The sequence below is a fragment of the Lepidochelys kempii genome, chromosome 6 (assembly GCF_965140285.1).
Source record: "Lepidochelys kempii isolate rLepKem1 chromosome 6, rLepKem1.hap1, whole genome shotgun sequence".
NCBI classification, from domain to species: Eukaryota; Metazoa; Chordata; order Testudines; family Cheloniidae; genus Lepidochelys; species Lepidochelys kempii.
This window is the reverse complement of record NC_136385.1, coordinates 62247260-62269184: the sequence shown is the minus strand read 5'-3', so window position 1 is coordinate 62269184 and position 21925 is coordinate 62247260. Positions and strand designations below refer to the sequence as shown.

General features: G+C 44.3%; 2 protein-coding genes across 9 annotated transcripts in view; one reads left to right on the top strand and one right to left on the bottom strand.

Moving 5' to 3' along the window:
• Positions 1 to 317: 317 nt before the first annotated feature.
• Positions 318 to 6948, bottom strand: PTPMT1 (protein tyrosine phosphatase mitochondrial 1). Its single transcript, XM_073348335.2, has 4 exons — positions 6390 to 6948; positions 6210 to 6290; positions 3437 to 3628; positions 318 to 560 (listed from the first exon to the last, which is right to left on the bottom strand). The coding sequence occupies exons 1-4, from the start codon at positions 6558 to 6560 to the stop codon at positions 375 to 377; spliced, it is 630 nt and encodes a 209-aa protein (XP_073204436.1). The 5' UTR covers positions 6561 to 6948; the 3' UTR covers positions 318 to 374.
• CELF1 (CUGBP Elav-like family member 1) overlaps positions 6752 to 21925 on the top strand; it is a 105715-nt gene continuing 90541 nt past the window's right edge. For 3 of the 8 annotated variants that reach the window (XM_073348322.2, XM_073348321.2, XM_073348328.1), the window contains exon 1: positions 6754 to 6944. In XM_073348322.2, coding sequence (XP_073204423.1) covers positions 6799 to 6944 — 146 coding nt within the window. In that variant the 5' untranslated portion in view covers positions 6754 to 6798. Of the gene's footprint in view, positions 6945 to 21925 lie in introns of all 8 variants that reach the window. The other 5 variants (XM_073348325.2, XM_073348323.2, XM_073348326.2 and 2 more) reach the window with 4 other exon arrangements.

The following is a 21925-nucleotide window of genomic DNA, read 5'->3' as shown; positions in this document are numbered from 1 at the left end:
ATCAAACCCTTACAGGTGCTCTGAGGTGTGTGGGGGGGGGAAAGCAGAAACAGGTGTCTGGTTTTCAACCGGAACACCTGGTCGAAAAGAGACCCTCCCAAGCCTGTTGAAAATGAGCGAGTGAGTGAGTGTTGGAGCGCGAGCGATGGAGGGCAAGGCGGGACATGGAGTGAGCAGGGTGGGGCCTGGATGAAGCGGTAGGGCAAGGGTGTTCTGTTTTGTTCAGTTAGAAAGTTGGTAACCCTAAGGTCAGGTATTGTATGTGTAAGGACATGACACCAGAAATTGTTAAGAAAAAAAAACACTCCCCATTGCTGTTATGTGTCTGAAAAGTTCTTTATTGGTTGTGCAGCAGTCCATTCCTTATTAGTTCACTAGGAACTTGTTGTGGGGAGCTGATGGATGGTTTCTGGTAGCTCTTGCTGACTCTCTGCAGCTGCCTCAGCAATCACATTCCTGTGAAATCTTTCCAGGACCTGGACCTGCCTGGGGCGAACAAGGATGTGGGGACGGATCCTGGCAATGGCTTCTATTGCTTCCTGAGGGCTCCACTGGTAGAGCTGGAAAGGCAGAAATTCTGAATGAAAATTCATCCTGTCTAAAGATGGGTCAACACAGGCATTTGGAGGGCTTAGCTTTCTTCCAGAGCCTAGTTTAGGTGGTCAAGGAAAGTGGCTCACTTTACCCCTCCTTGTACTGAAATGTCATCTGCTGCCTACCTCAGAGAGACATCCAGCTCTCAATAGGAGCTCCTGAGAGGATACTCCCTCAACAAGAAGGATGCAAATGCCTACCTGAGGCTCCATGACCAGGGCCCTACCAAAGGTCCATCTGGGTCCATTTCACAGTCATAGGATTTTAAAAGTTGTAAATTTAATGATTTCAGCTATTTAAAGCTGAAATTTCACAGTGTTGTAATTGTAGGGGTCCTGACCCAAAAAAGAGTTGGGGGGTTGTGCTCCCGCTGGCAGGGCACTGCCTTCAGAACTGGGCACCCAGCTCTGAAGGCAACACAGAAGTAAGGGTGGCAATACAATAACACCCCCCCCACAACTCCCTTTTGGGTCAGGACCCCCACTTTGAGAAATGCTCTGTCCCCCATGAAATCTGTATAGTATAAGGTAAAAGCATACAACAGACCATATTTCACAGTCCATGATGTGTTTTTCATGGCTGTGAATTTGGTAGGGCCTATCCCTGTCCTCAAATTCACATGCTTTTGTGGACAGCTTCTTCTGCCCTGATCATAACAGCACCCCTGGACAGACACAGCAGCTTTACTTTATGTGATATGCTTTCCTAATACAGGTGAAAGACTGACTCTACTCGGGCTTCCCTCCGCTGCTCAAGCAAACACTAATGAATGCAGTACTAAGGGATTCCTGCACAAATGTAGAAATGCCAAAGGGTTTCATAGCTGCACTCATATTTTCAGTTTTTGCTGTTCTGAATCTGCCTCAGTTTGTGGGAACTTCAACTTTATTCTGTCTTGAGTTTGTTCTTACCCATAATGCTGCATTTTATTTTGCATTTAAAAGAAAGTTAAACTGTGCAATTACTAGTTAGACTAAGCTTCCCATCAGCCTGAGCCCTGCAAGGTCTCTTTCTTGCCCCCGAGAGCTCCAGTTTCTTCAACGGGCTAGCTGCTCAGTCACAATGAGTCACTCTTCATTGTCCATGGTAGGTGCCAAGGGAAGCAGAGCCAGTCAGGATTTATTACAGCAAGGAGTACACACTAGGTCCTCTGCCTAGTAGCCACAGAATCTGCCAGAATAATCTAGGAAATTAAAGGTGTCAGCTGCCTCACACATTTAATTGCAGTCCACTTACACATGAAATCAAGAAACACTTCACCCATTCAGCTTCCATTGCCTATGTCTGTGCAGACAGCTGAGCAGCCAGAGGCATAACTGTACAGGAGAGTGCCAAGCAAGCTAGACTACTTAAGATGGAAACCACATTGTGACATGTGCTAGTACTTTGCTTCCAGCAAGTAGTGATTTGTCAGGGTCCTTAGGGCAGGTGAAATTGAGAACCCTAGGAGACCCATTCCAACACTAGTGTCAATGTGCACAGAGAACTGGAATATCAAAGGAAGCCTGTGTTCCAGTTCATCTAGCAGTTTTACATGTTCACCCTTACGAACCCCCTCAACATGAGCAGAGGGAGTGTCTGGCAAACAGCTCATCCACAGTGAGCCTGGAGTCTAGCCACATTCTCTAACGTTCCCTCTCAAGTGGCTATGCAGCCTAGACTCAGTGACATTTGAAATTAGCTCTTGAAGCATCGGACACTGAGCAGACTCCCAGGGGAATTCTGCACTACTGCACGCATACATATTTAATGAGCCCCCAGAGATTTCTAATTTTTCATGCAAAAAAAAGCTTCTGCCAAAATGTTGCTGCAGTCCCACCTTTTTCCCACCAGAGGGCGCTGTGGCACAAGAACAGCAGTAGCGCCCCGCAGAAAATAACTTCTACAGTTCTGCCTTTTGCCCACCAGAGGGTACTGTGGTTATGGAACAAAGTCGTAGCTCCCCGCAGTGAGGGAGAGAGCTGCCTTCCCAGTGCTTGTCAGGCCAGGTCAGGAGGCAGGCGCTGTGGGTCAGAGAGGGGCTCATAAGGGCTAGTGGGGGAGGACAGACTGGGGCAGGGCCACCGGGGGGAGAGAGGTGCAGAGACACATAAGGACAGGGGAGGGGTGCAGAGCTCCATAGGGACAGGGGAGTGGCTGGGTAAGGGCATAGACACACATGGGGAGAGGAGCAGATGTGCCTGACTGGGAAAGGCTAGGGGTCAGTCAGGGTCTGCATAGGGGAAGCTCCCTAACAATCCCTCCCTGCCCCCACCAAAAAACCTGTTCCATACTTTTCCCACCCATAACCAACAGTCCCTCCAAGTTCACAGCCAGGCTCCTTCCCAGAAATTTATTTCCCTCTGCCTCAGCTCCTCCATTTCCGTTGATTCCCCCAAGCTTTTACTCTGCTTCTGAGGGGTGTGGGAAATATGGTTCTGTATTGTAGTTTACATGAATTCTAACTCAGAGTTCTGTATTAATATGCCTAGTAAGGAATCTATTTATCAAAAAACATTTCCTGAATCTTTTTTGTTGTCTGTATTGTTACAGACATACTTGCTGACAGGTATTTTGAAATAAATGACCCAAAATAATTGAAACTGGTGTGATTATATTGTGTTATTTTGACAAATAAAATATGCACAATTTAGAAGAATTTTAAAATAGTGTGCAGAAATTTTTGGGTGCAGAATTCCATCAAAAGTACCCTGTTGCCCATGCAGCAGCAGCTTCCCTTGTCATCCACTCAGCTGACTTTACTGAATGGAAGCAACTTGTCAAACTTATCTCAGCAATAGTTTGCCTATCCAGGGAGCCTGGGGTATAAATGTGCCCCCTTTAAGTACAGAAGCCTTCTAACCTGAATTAAATATGCTGCCACCATGGTGGCACTGCGGGAGCGTCCTGCCTTGCAATGCACATAGACACTGTTCCCACACTCCCGATGCTTCAGTACAAATTCAACACCTCTCTGCAGGTTTTCCAATGTGGGAACTCCAGTCAGGTCCACGGTGCTGAGACGCAGCTGCTCTACTCCCATTGCCTCCCACTCCTGTAATGAACACAGAAGGACTGAATCAGTCACCAAGCTTAGGGTGGAAGAGAGGGTGGGCCCCATCAAGATAGCAAGGGAGGTACATTGGCAGTGCAAGGGAGTAGAGGTTAGTGGGGGGAAATCAAGACAGGAACAAATGAGACATAACGGAAGTGAGAAAAATCTTTGTCATGGTTATCAGAGGGTAAAAAGGATTGAGGGAGTGTAGACTAGATGCTAGAAACACAAGTTTTGTGAGGGAGTTTTCCCAGGTGAAAAAAAAAAAAAAAAAAAACCCTAAATAACCCTTAGGATGTATGAGTGAATTAGTTTGTGTTGTGGTCTGTTGTGGGGGCTGTGTGCTAAACCAAGCAGCCTGCTAGGTTAGGCTGCGAGCTTACTCAGGAAGCTCTAGCCTGCTATCCTTTAATCCCTGACCCCTTTAGGATCCCTTGAAAAAGGGGGTGGGCTGACTCAGGGAGATCAGTGGTTTAAAAAGCCAGGGGAGCGGCGAACAGGGGAGTTTAGAGAGGAAGTGGGCAGATTTACTTAACGAACATATTTTAAACTTAAGCCAATTACTCCCCACTTTGTCCATCCCCCAACCTGACCCCGCAAAAGCCTGCAAGAGTAAAAATAACGAAGGCAGAAGTCCATCAGCAGAGTGGGGCTATCCAGTTAATTGCTTGCATGTACAGTTACCTGCCTTTTGGGGAGGTGAAATGAGTGTGCATGGAGTGCAAACAGCTCATGGTCCTCAGAGACACAGCACAGGCTCTTAAGGCCAGAGTGGCTGAACTCCAGGAGATCAAGACGACAGGTACATAGATGAGACTTTCCACCACACAATAGAACAGTCCCATCCCCACTCTGACAGCCTCTATGTTATTAAGGAGGATGAAAGTCTTTGAAGGATATCATCAAGCTGGAGCACAGGGAAACAATCCAATAGTTAGGACCCTCCTTCCAGATGGTGTCATGGTATCCTCTCACACTGAGGATACCCCTCCTGAGACAAGAACCCGTTACTAGGAAGAGCCGGATAACAGTAATAGAGGATTTGATTATCATAAACACAGATAGTTGTGTTTCTGATTATCAGAAAAACTGCTTGGTAAATTGCCTGCTAGGTGTGAAGGCTGCTGAGGAGGAGCCAGGGGCTGTGGTACATGTAGGTATCAATGACATAGGGAAAAGAAGTCCTGCAGGCCAAATTTAGGCTGCTAGTTAAGAGATTGAAGTCCAAGACCTCCATGATAGCATTATCTGAAAGCTTAGCTTCCAGTTCCATGTGCAGGGCCAGGAAGAACCGTGGGGTCTCAATGCATGGTTGAGATGATGGTACAGGGAGGAGGATTTTAAATTTATTAGGAACTGGGGAACCTATTGGGAAAGGAGGTGCCTACACAGGAAGGATGGGCTCCACCTAAACCAAAATGGAACCAGACTGCTGGTTGTAGAGGGTTTTTTAAACTAAGGGCTGGGGGAAAGCTGACAGGTACAGAGGAGCACACGGTACAAGCAGAACCATCCCTTAGGGATGAAATTATTAAAAAGAGCATAACTCTATATCCTAGCTTCTCTGGATATAGAGGTTCTCTGGAGCTTCATTAATGTGGCAAGTTTGGATACCTCTAGAGATTGGCAAGGGCATAAACAGCCTTTCACAGATAGTTTCAAATCTGGCCCAGTCACTAGTGAACAAAGTCTATCAAAGTCAACCCACCAGAGAAGTACAGAACTCAAGAGTTAGAATTGTCCACAATGGTTTGAGATTTGATCTTCACCTCATCAGGTAGTATGAAAGATTGAACTGTCTTCTCTAACAGGCTGCAGGGATTGTGTGCTGTACAGCTCCAAGCACATTGACTGCACACCTTTAATAAGTGATGGTCAGATTAGGACAGTTGGTCCAGTTTCTGTTAGATGTCATGGTTACAGTAGACGTTAACTGGCCTGCTGCTAGGCATTTTCAGAAGAGGCACAAAAGTAAACAGGCCACAAGACCAAACACCTCTCTAACCTCTATGGGGAATTTCTTCAGGGCAACCCATAGAAACTTAGGCTGACAATTTATACTAGACCTGTCTCTTTCCAGCACTAAATTAATTTATTACTCCTGTGTTAAATAAAGGGCTGGACTGAATACTCCCTTTCCACAAACCAAACTCCCCCCAGCAAACTATATAGCACTTAGCTATATAGCTCTTAGCTATTAGGAAAAGCTCTTAGCTTTTACTATATAGCACTTAGCTCTGTTCAACTAGAAATCGTCTTAAAACGCTCAAACTTTGCACAGCGAGTACAGGTTTAGAAAGCCTTCGGGGGATTAGAACTGGGAGCTTCTCCCTTCAGGGGAGTAACAGCTCTTCCTGGGCTGAAAGGCAGCTGCCTTTAAACGGTCCAGGCCATTCTGCCCAGGGAGAGAGAAAAGTTACCCACCCAGCTGGCAGGGCGGAGGAGTTCAGGGGCTCAGGACAGCCACACCGCAGCCCTGCCGGGGGACGGGGACGCTCCCGACGAAACCGCTCACACCGCCCCGCGACCCAGCGGAGCAGAGGGCCCCACAGGTGCGGGGCAGGCCCAGGCCCCGGCTCACCTGGGCGGAGCAGCAGAGGAAGCGGGTCTCATACTCCTCGTTCAGGGTGAGCACCCCGCGCACGTTCTCCTCCGCCACCAGCTGCGGGGGGAGACAGAGTCAGAGCCGGCCGGGCGCGGGCAGGCGGGTGAGAGCCCGCGCCGCCCCCCGCCCAGACCCTCCCGCCCTGTGCTCCGTTACCCTGCGGCTCCGTCCCCGCAGCGGCAGCGCCCCCAGCAGCACGGCCCGGTCGATGCGGTGGAACCAGGGCCGCTGGGAGCCGGGCAGCCGCTCCCGCACCAGGGTGTAGAGCAGCGTCGGGTAGAAGAAGAGCCGGGCGGCCCCGTAGCCCAGCACTACCGCCACCCCCATCCTGGCGGCCGCAGCCGGGCCGGCGCGTTTGCTCGGCGGCGAGGGGTGAGAGGAGGGTGGGCGAGTTCACTGGGCTGGGGGAGCGAGGGCACGCGGACCGGCTCACTGGGAGTGCGAGCTGGGGGGCGGACGGGCTCACCGCCCGGGCGGAGGGGAGTCGGTCAGAGCCGGACAGGCTCACTAGGCGGGAGGGGCCTTGGATTGCCCCTTCTCCTGTCTCGCTGCCCCCGGGCCCGCCATGGTCTCTTCCGGAAGCGCCGCCATCTTGCGAAGCCGGCCTGAGGCGGAGGGAGCGGAGAGGGGCGCGGGCGGATCCCCAGGGCAGGTGAGGGCGGCGGCCGCCAGGAGGTGCCCGGGCCGGGCAGGGACAGCGCGGAGCCAACGGTAAGTGAGACCCGCCCATCCCGGGTAACGGGACTGGCCTCCCCCTCCATTGAGTCCCTGGCTAGGGGCCATCCCGGGCCTCTCTGGTCCCCTCCCCGTACGGAGCTACCTGCTCGGCTGGTCCCCGGCCTGGTGCTTCCCCCGCTCTGTCTCTGCCCGTGGGGCGGATGGGGACTCGCTAACCCCACTGAAAGGGTTCTGGGCGAGAGCCGGTCCCCGGGGCGTTCGGGGCAGCCCCCCCGCTTGCCTGCTGTTCGGAGTCGCCGTGCCCTGCCCTGCGGTGATCCTGGAGCTGGCTGAGCGGCTCACAACGTCTCGCAGGCACCCAGGTCCCCCGATAACTCGCATTTGTGGTGTGGGCTAGGGCCGAGCTCCCTAGAAGCGCCAATGGGGTGTGTGAGCCTGCGGTGCCGCGCCGTGTGCCCTGTCTGGGGCTAACTGCGCTAATTGGGGCAGAGGCCGTAAAGCTCCAGAACAGGTTAATGGCGCCGTCTATGGGGAAGGGGGCACTTCGCACGGATTGCGATGTTTCTGGCTACGAAGTGAGCAAATTCCCTCTAGGGGTTCGTGCTTTGGCTACATTTCATGAGAACATCCCTTGAAAATGCTGAAAGGAAACAGAATCGCCGTCCTGATATCATTTTGGGGCTGATGTCCTTTAATGTCTCTGCGGTCTCCAGCTGGTGTCCAACAGATACTCCGCTCCAATCCATTTTTCATATCTCTCTGCTGGCTCACTCAGTTCTGTTAGTTTCTTGGGTTGGTGAAGTGTTACAGTGGTGGGAAGCTGGATGAGATGTCATATTCGGATGATAGGCTTTCATTTAGGGTGGGTAAATGGTAAGGGAGTAAGAGAATCTGAAAGGGGAAGGAAAGTACATAATGGAGACCTCTTTGGGGTAAATATGTGTGAGAGAGGCAATACAGGGGAAAAGGTAGAGAATAGTGCAGGGAAAGAAAGATATAAAGACTTGGTGGGGGAGAGATGGAAGAGGAAGTAATAGATAATAGGAAAGAAAACCTAGAATGAGAAGAGAAGAGAAAACAAGGTGTAACAAAAGCCTTGTCGAAAGAGTAAGCTATTTAGAAAAAAACAAATGAATTGGAAGCTGAAAGACAATGGTACGATAAAATATGTTAAAGAACTTCTATTTCTCTAAGTTCAGGGAATGGGGTGTGCTAGTGTTTTTCATATGTAAAATTGTAGGCTCAGTCCTCATGCTGGTAGGTGTAAGGGAAACTTCTAAACTGCTCTCCTTGTGCTGTACTGTCCCAATTGCGATCAAGATGTGCTTGAGGTGGAACTCCCTGGATGTAGAAAAGAGAAAGCAGAAAGTTATGTATGAGGGGCCTCTGACTCTAATGTGTTTCTACTTTTGGTCTGCTGGACTTGGACTTGATAACCTGATAGTGTTGCAGAGCTCATCTTTTTTTCTTGGGCTTGAGAGTTTTACTATCTTAGAACCAGTGACTGCAGTAATTGCCAAACTCACTACAGGTGCCTTTAAGTACCTTTCAGTAACACTTTTTTGTAGCTCAGTTTAACAAATGGGGTTTATGACACTGTGTGAACATCCTAAATCCTCAGTGTGCTTGCTCTCAATGATGCTGTAGGCAGCTGTGTAGATTTTTTTTTTTTTAGTTCAAGAACATCAAATATTCACGTGAGAACATAAGAGGATCCATGCTGGGTCAGACAAATGGTCCATCTAGCCCAGTGTCCTGTCTTCTGGCAGTGGCCAGTGCCAGATGACTTAGGGGAATAAACAGAACAGGGCAATTATCAAGAGATCCATCCCGTGATGACTAGTCCTAGCTTCTGGCAGTCAGAAGTTAGGGACACCCAGGGCATGGAGTTGCATCCCTGACCAGTCTTGGCTAATAGCCATTGATGGACCTATCCTCCGTGAATTTGTCTAATTCTTTCCCAAACCAATTATATTTTTGGCTTTCACAACATCTCCTGACAATGGGTTCCACAGGTTGACTGTGTGTTTAGTTTTAAACTTGCTATCTGTTAATTTCATCAGGTGACCCCACCTTTTTATGTTATGTGAAAGGATAAATAACGCTTCCCTATTCATTTTCTCCATAGCATCCATGATTTTACAAATCTCTACCATATCCCCCCTCAGCTTTCTGTTTTCTAAGCTGAACAGTCCCAGTCTTTTCAATCTCTCCTCAGAAAGAAACTGTTCTGCCTCGCCAATCATTTTTGTTGCCGTTGTCTGCACTGTTTCCTGTTCCAATACATCTTTTCTGAGATGGGTGACCAGAACAGCACACGGTATTCAATATGTGGGGGGTACCATGGATTTATATAGTGGCATAATGATATATTCTATCTTCTTATCTATCCCTTACATAAAATGTTACAAATCATTAGGAATCTGTTAAGAACTTTCTGTTGTCCTTTCCAGAGCTGTTTCAAGACCCAAATCTTGAGCAGCCAGTAGTGGTGCAGCACTGGCAGTTCTGGGTGTTATGAGAGCCCTGTACCCTAATGTGTCAGATATTTGAAGTTGATACTCACCTGGCTGCCTGTGGTAGGCAAGCTCCTGTTGTGTGGGGCTTAGGATTATATTCCGCATCTGAATCTGCCCAGGTGCAGGTCTGCCAACACAGAACCCCATTGAAGTCAAAGGGGATCTACTCACTCAGGTGCATGGATTGTACCTAGATGGATCCAGTTGCAGGATCTAGCCACTAGAATCTGGATATTTAACTATTTACTTGATAAGGGGCTTCAAGACATAGTGCAAAAAACGCTTGAGCCCAGTCTACAGGAGCACTTAAAACTGTTGCTAGTACCAGTGCTGAAAAATGGTACGATATTTTGCAATGTAACTGCATTCTTCCACAATGATTATAGATGCCATTTTATTTCCTGGCACAAGATTCTAATATTGTATTGGAGAGTAGGACTGAGGCCCTGATCCTGCAAACATGTAGGTTATATCCACGTTACAGTGCTTACGCCGGCCTAGCTCCCTCGGGTAGACGCGGCCTACATCAATAGAAGTTTTCCTGTCAGTGTAGGAGTACCTCCTCCCTGAACAACATTAGCTACTGTGACAGAGGCCCTCTTTTACAGTGCAGAGAGGGAAGGAGGGAAGAAGAATGGGAGTGAGTTTGTCAGGATAGGTATGATGATCAGGGGGTGGGGATTTTTTTTTTCACACCCTGAATGACATAGCTATGTTGCTATAACTTTTACATGTAGATCAAGCCTTAATTATATGCTTAAATTTATACATCTGAGTAATCCCATTAAACCAGCTGGAATTATTTACATGCATAAGTGTCTGCAGGATCAGGGCCTTACTTGTATTTGAATTCCTGAGAAAGCAGGAACTGTAACTATTGTTGGAAGAAACATCTGAATATTTTTATTAAATTTAATTCTAGTAAATCACTTTCAAATTATCCAATTTTAAATAATAAAAGCTGTTGAAAGCTCAGATATACGTTTTAAAATTGATTACTTTTTAAGTGCTTTGTCTACAGTGATGTAAAAGTGTAGAACTTGCCTTTCAGTAAAGTACAGGCCATTTCTTCCCCACATGTTCATTGTAAGCTATAGATTATCACTATGGTAGCTTCTTAGTTAATTATATTTTTTTTTTACTATCTTTAAGACATGCTTTTTTAGCAACTTTCTTCTTTCTGATAGATGGAATGATTGGAATATCTCTTCTGTTGTGATGGAGTTTTCCTTTACCTCTCTTCTTTTGCCATAGATGCTACTGAGTGTGGCCATTTTGAAACAGCCAGTACCAGATTGGATGTTAGGGGAAGGGGCAATCTCTTAGGCATGAAATAATCATGGAGTCTTGCATTTTTAGAGAGAATCTGTAATTATTCCTCCTCCTACTTTTCTAGAGAGCCGTAACTTGCCTTTAGCAGTATTTTTGTCTTTTAACAATGCCTATTCTGTTAAATCAGCTTTACAGAAAACTTTTTCCAGCCGGTACCAGCAGCAGTAAGGTAGGGGGACTTGCTCCTTCCTATTCTGTTCGCTTCAGTAAGGTGTGAAGTTCAACACCCAGATGACACTAAAAAAGCCTTTTCTACGGTCCACACCTAACAGTTACAAGCCATGCAAAGCTGTGCATATCCTACAGTTTTTAACTATGATTTAACCAGTCAGAGGTATGGTAACCTTAGCTAGTTACAAGTAACACCATTCAGTTTTTTTATTACCAGCTATTACCAGCAGGACAGTGGGGTGGGAGGAGGTATTTTTTCATATTCTCTGTGCATAAATAAAGTCTGCTGCAGTTTCCACGGCATGCATCCGATGAAGTGAGCTGTAGCTCACGAAAGCTCATGCTCAAATAAATTAGTTAGTCTCTAAGGTGCCACAAGTACTCCTTTTCTTTTTACCATTCAGTTTGTGTTCATACAGCAGCTTTTCTGCCATCATAGTTATTTGGGCATCCATATCTTCCACTTTGCCTTCCTGTGGTTTTCCATGTATTCTGGGAAAACCTGGGCAGATATCTCAAAGCTGGAGGGCATAAACACAGAATGGCAAGAGCAGCAGTACATGGCTCAGTGCACTCTGGTTGTGCTAATGAATGGAGAGGAAGATTAGCTAAATGGTTACCCTGGACCTGCACTTTTCAGGATATAAAAATGAGATACTGATCGTGATTAAGGTATCAAAAGAAAAGGTGCTGGAACAAATTGATGAATAGCAGCAAGTCACCAGGATTAGAGGCTATACATTCAAGAGTTCTGAAGAAACTTAATGAACTGCCAAGAAAAATCTGCCATTTCTAATCAAAATTAGTTGTTATACCAGAGAGCTGGACGGCAACACATCTTTAGAAAAGTTGCTAGGGGCAATCCAAGGAATTACAAAATAATAAACCTTATTTTGATACTAGCTAAATTGATAGGAATTATATTTAAAAATAGAATTAAAACATATAGGTATGATATGTGGACTAACCAGCATAGCTTCTGCAAAGGAAAGTCATACTGTAGTCTGTTAGCATTTTTAGACATGTTGATATTGTGAATAATTGGATTTTCAAAATGCCTTTGACAAAGTCCTTCAGAAAAGGCTGTTAAAAAAGCTAAATAATCATGGGGTGAAAGACAAAGTACAGTAATGGGTTAGAAGCTGGCTGTGGAACTAAAAAGTAGGAATGACTCACTCAGTTTTTACCATGGCAAAAGATTAATGGGTCCCAAGGAAATATTTTTTTACACTAATTTAGTTGTGGAAGTCACTACAACAAGATATTATAGAGGTCAAGAGTTCAGCAGGAATCCAAAAAGAATTAGATGTTTATATGGATAATGAGAACATCCACAGTTACATTCAGTAGGAAATAAAATAACAGAAGGGATGTAAACCTTCAGGTTTCAGGGCATAAGACAGCCTCTGACAATGGTTAGTAAGAAACTTCTCTATAGGCAGACTCTTTCGTAAGTGTATACTACAGGGTTTCTTGCATCTTCCTCTGAAGCAAGTGGCAGTGACCACCAATCTGGTGGCAATTCCTTTGTTTCTTTCTAGTCCAATCCCTCCCCCACTTTCAGACTCCTGTCCCAACCCATTTTTTCCTTAGTTTCTGAGGCTCCTTGCTACTCTTCACAGGAGTCTATTCCAGACACAAGCACTCTTTCCAGAACATCAGGCTTAGGAGACAAGATAATCCCAGCTACTTTAGAAGAGAGTGATCTAGAACCAAAGGCAGTCTTTCGGGGGTGATTTCCACAAGACCATCTGGTTCTCCAATTTATAATATGACTGCTGCTGTAACTAGCTGGGATGGACTAGTGTGTAGGTGATTGTCTCTGCCAGTTGCAGATTGTTGGCCTTGAAACACCTCCGATAAGTGGTTTCTAGAGGTGTCAGAAAGAGAGTATATACTGGATCTGCTTCGTTCCCTTTCTTCCAGATTTATCCACTTTTCTTCCTTCAAGAACCCTCAAAAACATGGGCAAAAGTAATTAGCTGTTCTTCATCTCCTGCACTTTGGGTCCCAGCCCCAAAAAGGGAGCAAGACTTGTATTTGGATTTATTCTTGGTCAAGAAGAAATGAAGCAGCAACAGGGCAATAAACCTGAAGAATCTCAAAAAGTTCCTGAGGAAGTCCAGATTCAAAATGGAAATGCCAGAGTCACCCTGACTACAGAGATGATTTTCTGTCCTCAGTTGACTTATAAGATGCAGACTTCCACATCCCCATTCATCAGTATCATAACAGATTTCTTCATTTTGCCTTTCAACCTCATCATTTCCATTACAGATTGTTGCTCTTTGGCTCATCACTACCTCTGGCTATTTACAAAGATGTTATCTTTGCAGTTGCCCTCAGGCAGAAAAGGGGTTCATCTCTGTCCACTCGTCATTGATCTGTTGGTAAGGGATTCACCCAGAAACAAAGCTGAACAAGACATTCTGAGAACAGTCCCGATCATGGCAGGGAGTGGAAGCTGTGCATTGGGAAGGAAGCCACTTAGACACTTTCCCCTCCACAATGGTTAGCACACATGTTAATGAAAATCAACCAACATTTCCAATGATCTTTATTTCTCAGGAGAGACAAAACAGACTAGTTTTATTGGTAAAGGTGGTCAGAATCCTCGAGGATGTTGCAGTCCACTCCCTGTTGTTTTGGGGATTTTTGTGTTGTGTGTGGACACACTAAGGTAAGCCCTAGTGTACTTGAGAGCTCGCCAATCTTTTCTGCTGTCCTACTCTGCACATCCTGTCCCTTTCTACCAGGAGAGTTCAGCTTCATTCAGAGCATAATAAACTGCCTAAAACCTTGTGAAGGTATTTCCTATAGCTGAGCTGGGCAGGATGGTGCTTATACTGATGCCAGGTTCAAAGGATGGGGAGCTAACACAGAGGTGAGGTCAGGGAACTTGGACTGCAGCGAGGAAACAGTATAAATTGGTTAAAACTCAGGGAAATTCATTATGGACTCAGAGCTCTCCTCCCATGGGTGAATAGCTCCCATGTCTTAATTGTGATGGACAACACCAATGCAGTGGCGTATGTCAGCAGAGTGGGACAAAGTTGTCATCCCTGCAAAAGGGAGTGCACCTTTTGATGCTCTCAGCAGAGTGAAATTTCTAGTTCATCTGACCTCTACATATTCAGGGAAAGAAAGGGATGAACTGGCTAAGCAGGGAACAATTAGATCAAGTGGAGTGGAGTCTTCAACCAGAAGTGTTTCAACTCCAACTGAGGAAATTCAGGGTCTTGCAGGTAGACCTATTTGCATCACGTACAAACTGCATGATTTCCTCCCTTCTTTTCCACCCAAAAGAGGGATCCAAGGGCAGTAGACACGGATGCTGTCTCCCATAGGAGACCAGTAGGCTTGCTATATGCATTTTCCCCTTGGTATTCAGATCTTCCCAGAGGATAAGGAGGGAGAAAGCACAAATAGTATTAGTAGCTTTGTATTGGCCAAGAAGGCTATGGTTCACTAGTCCTCTTAACATGGCTCAGACCCACCTTTTTCCTTTCTTTGTGACATGATCTGCTCTTGGCTCAGGATTTGTCACCCATAGCACCTGTGACTAACTGCCTGGTTTTGAGCTCTCAACTGAAAGAGAGAGGATACTTGGAAGGTGTCATCTCCACTCTACCAGCATCTAGGAAAATTACACTTCAGGTTGCACACATGAGGCCTGAGTTTAACTTAACTAAATTGATTTTTAAAACATTTTAAGCCAATGAAAACCCTTTGTGGACACACACATCGGTTTAAAACAGGAAATATTGGTTTAGCTTGTGCCAGTTAATTTATCAAAACAAGTTCAACCAGTATAAGCCAAGTTTAAATGAACACGACTATGCTGTATTTTGCAGTGGTTTAACTAAATCAGCTTAAAGTAATACCTTCAATTAAACTAGTGCAACTTTGTATGTAGACTAGACCTAATACAGCAGAACCTCAGAGGTATGTATGAACACCAGAGTTAAGAACTGAACCAGTCAAGCACACCCCGCATTTGAAACCAGAAGTATGCAATCAGCCAGCAGCAGAGACAAAAAAAAAAACACATACAGTACAGTACTGTTAAATGTAAACTACTAAAAAAAAATGGAAAACAGCATTTTTCTTATGCATAGTAAAGTTTCAAAGCTGTATTAAGTCAGTGTTCAGTTGTAAACTTTTGAAAGAACAACCATAAGCATTTGTTCAGAGTTACAAATGTTTCAGAGTTACGTAAACCCTCCATTCCTGAGTTGTTCATAGCTCTGAGGTTGTACTGTATTTCCTGTTCTAGAACTTGGCTCACGTTCGAGCGAGTGGTGCAGTACACGTGAGTGCTCTGTGCTTTCTGTCACAAATTGTGGCGTTCTTATGGGCAAGTTTGAATAAGAGCATCACCTTTTCAATGTTATAATATCAAGTTGCTGTGCTATCTAGTGTACTTTCTTCACAGGCAAAGGATTTCTTCATGCTTGGATATTATGCACTTCTTTAGAGCTGCATCCTTATAAGTTGTCTTAGGATTCATTAGAACCATATTGAGTTCCATGATGGAGCGCAACAGCCTGATTGAGCATTCATTAGAGCATTCACTACCTCCAGAAGGTGTCCATGTATTTCATCCCCATCAAGGATGGCCTTCCTGGTAGTCATCACCTCTGCCCAGAGGATGGTGGTGCTTGGGGGCCTTACCCTTCAAAGGACAGTACTGGACATTCCAAAATAAGGTAGTTCTTCAAACAGACCAGACCTTTATCTCCAAAATTAACACAGAGTTTCACAGAGTCCAAGAGATCATGCTCCCTTCCTTTTGCCCAAAACTGTCATTCAAAAGAGAATCTGTGGCATAAATTGAACGTCCGTAGAGCCCTTAAGAGCCATTTTAAAAAAAAGAAAGCATTTTAATCATGAAGCTGCAAGTCAAAAAGTCTCTCTTAGAAACCAGTATCGAAGCCTATGTGCTGAGATTGGTGGTGCCTTCTGGGCTGCAGGATCTTGTGCACCATGTAAGAATGACCATACTGGGTCAAACCCCAATGGTCCATCTAGCCCAGTATCCTCTCTTCTGACAGTGACCAATGCCAGGTGCTTCAGAGGGTATGAACAGAAAAGACAGTCATTGAGAGAACCATCCCTTATTGTCCACTCCAAGCTTCTGGCAGTCACAGGCTAGGGATACCCAGAGCATAAGGTTTCATCCCTGACCATCTTGACTGGTAGCCAGTGGTGAACCTATTCTCCATGAACTTATCTCATTCTTTTTTTTTTTTTAACCCCGTTATAGTTTTGGCCTTCACAACATCCCCTGGCAATGAGTTCTGCAGGTTGACTGTGCATTGTGTGAAGAAATACTTCCTTTTTTTTTTTTTTTTTTAAACCTATTGCCTATTAATTTCATTGGGTGACCCCTGGTTCTTGTGTAACATGAATAGGGTCATACCTAAGTCATGGTCCATTTTGGTCAATTTCATGGTTGTAGGATTTTAAAAATAGCCAATTTTATGATTTCAGATGTTTATATCTGAAATTTTATGGTGTTATAACCATGGGGGTCCCGATTCAAAAGGACTTGTGGGGAGGGGTCGCAAAGCTGTTGTAAGGGTATTGCGGGATTGCCACCCTCACTTCTGCATTGCCTTCAGAGCCTCCTGCAACTGGTGGAGGTTCTTGGAGGTGGGTCTGATCTCGGCCCCAGAGTGGCCATGCAGGGAAGATGAAGTCCCAACCCTGCCCGGGACCCAGCAGCTGGAGCCCAGTGCATGGTAGGAGCCCCTGGCTATGGCACCCTCAGCCCCTCCCCCTCCCCTAAAATAGCTAGATTTCATGGGGGAGATCTGATTTTGTCCATGAATTTGGTAGGGCCCATACATGAAGGAGTAAATAACACTTCCTTATTCACTTCCTCCACACCATTCATGATTTTGTAGACCTCTATCATATCCCTTCTTGGTTGTCTCTTTTCCAAGATGAATAGTCCCAGTCTTTTTAATCTCTTCTCATATGGAAGCTATTCCATATACTTAATCATTTTTGTTGCCCTTCTCTGTACCTTTTCCAATTCTCATGTCTTTTTTGAGATGGGGTGACCAGAACTGCATGTAGTATTCAAGGTATGTGTGTACCAGGGATTTATATAGCAGCATTATGATCTTTTCTGTCGTCTTATCTATCCCTTTTGTCATGGTTCCTAACATTGTTAGCTTTTTTGACTGCTGCCGCACATTGAGTGGATGTTTTCAGAGAACTGTCCACAATGATGCCAAGATCTCTTTCTTGAGTGGTAATAGCTAAGTTAGATCTCATCATTTTGTATGTATAATTGGGATTATGTTTTCTAATGTGCATTGCTTTGCATTTATCAACAGTAAATTTCATTTGCCGTTTTGTTCCCCAAGCACCCAATTTTGTGAGATCCTGTTGTAACTCTTTGCAGTCTGCTTTGGACTTAACTATCTTGAGTAATTTTGTATCATCCTCAAACTTTGCCACCTCCCTCTTTACAGATCATTTATGAATATGTTGAACAACACTGGTCCCAGTACCGATCTCTAGGGGACACCACTATTTACCTCTTTCCATTCTGAAAACTGACCATTTATTCTTGCCCATTGTTTCTTGCTTTTTAACCAGTTACTGATCCATGAGAGGACCTTCCCTCTTATCCCATGCTTAGTTACTTTGCTTAAGAGCCTTTGGTGAGGGACCTTGTCAAAGGCTTTCAGAAAGTCCAAGTACACTGCATCCGCTGGATCACCCTTGTCCACTTGTTTGTTGACCCCCTCAAAGAATTTTAATAGGTTTGTAAAGGGAAATCATGCCTCACCAAAGCCATGTTGACTCTTCCCCAACAAATTGTATTCATCTGTGTCTGATCAATCTGTTCTTTACTGTAGTTTCAACCAATTTGCCTGGTACTGAAGTTAGGGTTACTGGTCTGTAATTGACAGGATCACTTCTGGAGCTTTTTTTAAAAAATGGTGTCACATTAGCTATCTTCCAATCATCTGGTACAGAAGCTGATTTAAATGATAGATTATGTACCACAGTTAGTAGTTCTGCAAAATGGCCACCTGATCAGTGTTCATACCTTTGCAAAATTTTACAGGCTGGATGTTCAAGTATCAATGGCTGCTGCATTTGGTAGGAGGGTGCTCCGTTCTGTGCTCTTCCAGTAGTAGAGAAGGAATTTAGAACGCAGCATACGGTTCTGTTTGAATGCTCTCTGAAGGCAAATTGCTATAAAAATCTTACTTCCCCATAATTTAAACATCACTAGCTCGTATATAATACACCTTCCGTAAACTTCATTCTCCTAAATGCAAAGTAATGCACACTGGAAAACATAATCCCAACTATACATTTTAAATGTCATTGTGGATAGTTTTCTGAAAACATCCACTCAATGTGCAGCAGTAGTCAAAAAAGCAAACAGAATGTTGGGAATCATTAAGAAAGGGATAGAAAATATATTGCGTCCATATAAATCCATGGTACACCCACATCTTGAATACTGCGTGCAGACTTGATCACCCCTTCTCAAAAAGATATATTGGAAAAGGTTCAGTACAGGACAACAAAAATTATTAGGGGTATGGAATGGCTGCCATTTGAGGAAAGATTAATAAGACTATAAGTTTTCAGCTTGGAAAAGAGATGATGGGGATGGGGGGGAAGATCTGATAGAGATCTATAAAATCATGACTGATGTGGAGAGAGTAATCAAGGCAGTGTTATTTACTCCTTCTCATAACACAAGAACTAGGGGTCACCAAATAAAAGTAATAGGTAGCAGGTTTAAAACAAACAATGAAAGTATTTTTTCACACAACGCACAGTCAACCTCTGAAACTCCTCACCAGAGGATGTTGTGAAAGCCAAGACTATAACAGGTTCAAAAAAGAGCTAGCTAAATTCATGGAGGATAGGTCCATCTATGGCTATTAGCCAGGATGGGCAGGGATGGTGTCCCTAGCCTCTGTTTGCCAGAAGCTGAGAATGGGCAACAGGGAATGGATCACTTAATGATTACCTGTTCTGTTTATTCCTTCTGGGACACCTGGCATTGACCACTGTAGGAAGACAAGATACTGGGCTAGATGGACCTTTGATCTGACCCAGTATGGCCGTTCTTATGTTCCTTATTATATTCTGCCCAAAAACTCATTTCTGTCGTTACTTATGAGAACTGAATTTTTTTTAATAAAAGCTAATTTAAGTCATCAAGGCATGCATTTTTCTTAATGAGGAACCATGTTATCTTTTAATATTGCCCTTATTCCTTTCTCCTTCCCTCTTTTTCTTATCTATAAACCTCACTATCTGTTTCATGTGTTTAGATTGTAAATTGTTAGGCACTGTACAGAGTAGTAGGGACTGTCAACTTTTCTGTGTTTGTACAATGCCTAGCACAACGGCACCTCATTCTTGGTTGATCCTTAAGTTCTACTGTAATAAACATGATTAATAATAAAAAAGCTCTTCAGAGAAAGGTCTTGTTTATTTCTTTCTTATTTCTTTGAAGCAGAAAGTGCAGTTTTGACTGCTCAATAATAAACAACTGTAGTGATACATGAACAAAGAGAAGATAATTAAAATGAATTGGGGAACCTTAAATGAAAATTTCCTGATTCTCATGGGCTGGATTCTCATATATGACTTTGTAGTTGGAATTTCCTTTTGTATTAGATGTCATAAGTGCCTTCCTTTGAATCACCTGACATTTGATAATCAGAGGCAGGATCTAGACAGGGTTCTGTGTCTTCCACATTTGTGTTTGCCACAAAATTCATCCTTTGGTGCAGAATTGTGCTTCATAATTCAGGTTTTAAAACGTTGGCCTGATCCTGCACCACTAACGTTAATGGGAGTTTTACTATTGATTTCAATAGGAGCAGGATCAGAGCCTATATGGTAGCCCTTGTTGTGAAGAAAACCTTGAAAATGTGGCCGGTATGTAATTGATGCAGAGTTATCCTCTTAAGTTTGCAGGCAGTCTGAAGCAGTAGCTGTCTAAGAGATGTGAAGTATCCCATTCACCTTAATGAAGTGTTACCTCTGAACCGAAAGAGGAGTTTAAATGTCAGCGTTGTTTCTTATTTTATTACTGATTGTTTAATAGAAATATCCATTTGATGTGCTTATCTCAGTTCCAGATTGGCTCCCATGCCTCCTTTGATGCTAAAATTTCAGCTGCCACATACTTATCTGTCAAAACATCACGTTTTGTCCCTAATAACTTCTACAGTACGAGTACAAAAATCTGCAGCATATGGAAAATACAAGACAGCATAAAATAAATTGAATTTAATAACCAAATAACTGAGGCTGCTGTATTGATTATACTATTTTAATATTTAATAAAAAACATACACTTCAAAATATAAATGAAGCTGCCACAGAAATTGCAGTCTGACACACCAGAATCCAGGGATCAGGGCCCAGAACTTATATCATGTTTGCTGTGGAGCATATGGGGCCTTGGATATAGAATTAGACTGCTGCTGTATTTCCATGCCAGAATTCCTGTGATCCTAAAACAAGGACTTGAATGTTAGTTCAATGCTGGGTTAGTTTTTTTTCCTTTTGTAAAAAGAATATGAAAAATTACGTTGTGTGAGAATGTTATCTGTTAAATATTTAAGCTGTAGTAACCTAGTAGGGAGATCAAGAATTCTAACATGTTTCAGTTTATACCAACCAATGGGAAAGTTTGTATTAGCCAGTTTAGGAATGTATCAAAAAAATCCGGATCAAAATTATTGCTATAAATCAATTTAAAGATAGTCTGAGTAGGTAATTGGGCAGGTGCTTCTGGAAGCAACTGTGAAGGCATGGCCTGTGCAGATCAGACAGCAGCGCAGGAATGTGGATAAATTTTAGGATTTTCTGGACATTAAGGTTTCCCCTTATGTCAGACTTGGTACTGTCAGGATTTTGTTGGATATAGGTACTGGAAATTACTGAAAAGGACTCTGTCAAACCTTACTTAAAGCAAAGTTCATAGAGTGCTTCCCCTCCCACCCCGGTAGAGCTTAATTCTGTTTCTTCTCCAGCGCAGTCTGACGGTGAATGAATGAGAGAGAAGAAACTTGTCTCAGCAGTGACCCCTTTCATCAACCATGTATGGGTAAAGCTGTTCAACTCTCTGCTCCTCCCTCTGAGAAAGCTGATCAGAATGTGTTCTGCTGAAGCTGTCGTTCCACTTTCTGCTTTCTATATTTGTACAGCAACAGCACATTAGCTAGCTAGGCGGTGTGGCTGGTCTTGTGCACGCTTGGCATTTGCTGATCAGAATTGTGAGCCAGAGCTTGCAGTCTCTGTCCTTGAGTCCATCCATCTTTCTGTTTCTGGGGAGGGCTGATTTCCACATGAAAGATGATCTGTTTGTGGTGGTTTTCTTTTAAGTTACAATCCATGAAAGTTGTGAATCTAGGACTGGGAGTGGAGATGGATATACAGTTCCCTTACTAGGAAAGAGCGCAGTGGGCGGGTAATCACACTAAAACAGCAATGCTGCAAACTCCAAAAAGAGGGCTGCTCCTCTCTGGGGGGCTTTGATGGCCCTGCCTGCCTTGGGAACTGGTATTAGACTCTGCCCCAGAAGAGCTGCTCTCACTCTGACTGCCCTGAGGATTAGTGAAAGGTAGATACTCTATCTGATGAGCTGCATGCTTTCTTTGCCACTTGTGGTTAACCAGGATTAATAAGGGAATAGATCCTGCCCTGCCTTTTTTTGGTTTGAGGCGGTGAGTGCAGGTTGAAGGTGATGTTGGAGGTTGGGCCTTCATGAAATATCTTTTATTAGGAAGAGCTAGAAACTTAACTCTGTTCTCTCTGATTGCACATTTGTATGAACCTCGCACTAAGACCCTATTTACACCAGGGAAGTTTTTAAAAATTGTCTTACCTTTAATACAAGTTCAGCTGTAGTGGGGTTGCAGATGTTTAGCCTAGTTTACACTGGCTACCAGCTGCAGACACTGTTGTAAACACGGTGTTGATAAGACTTAC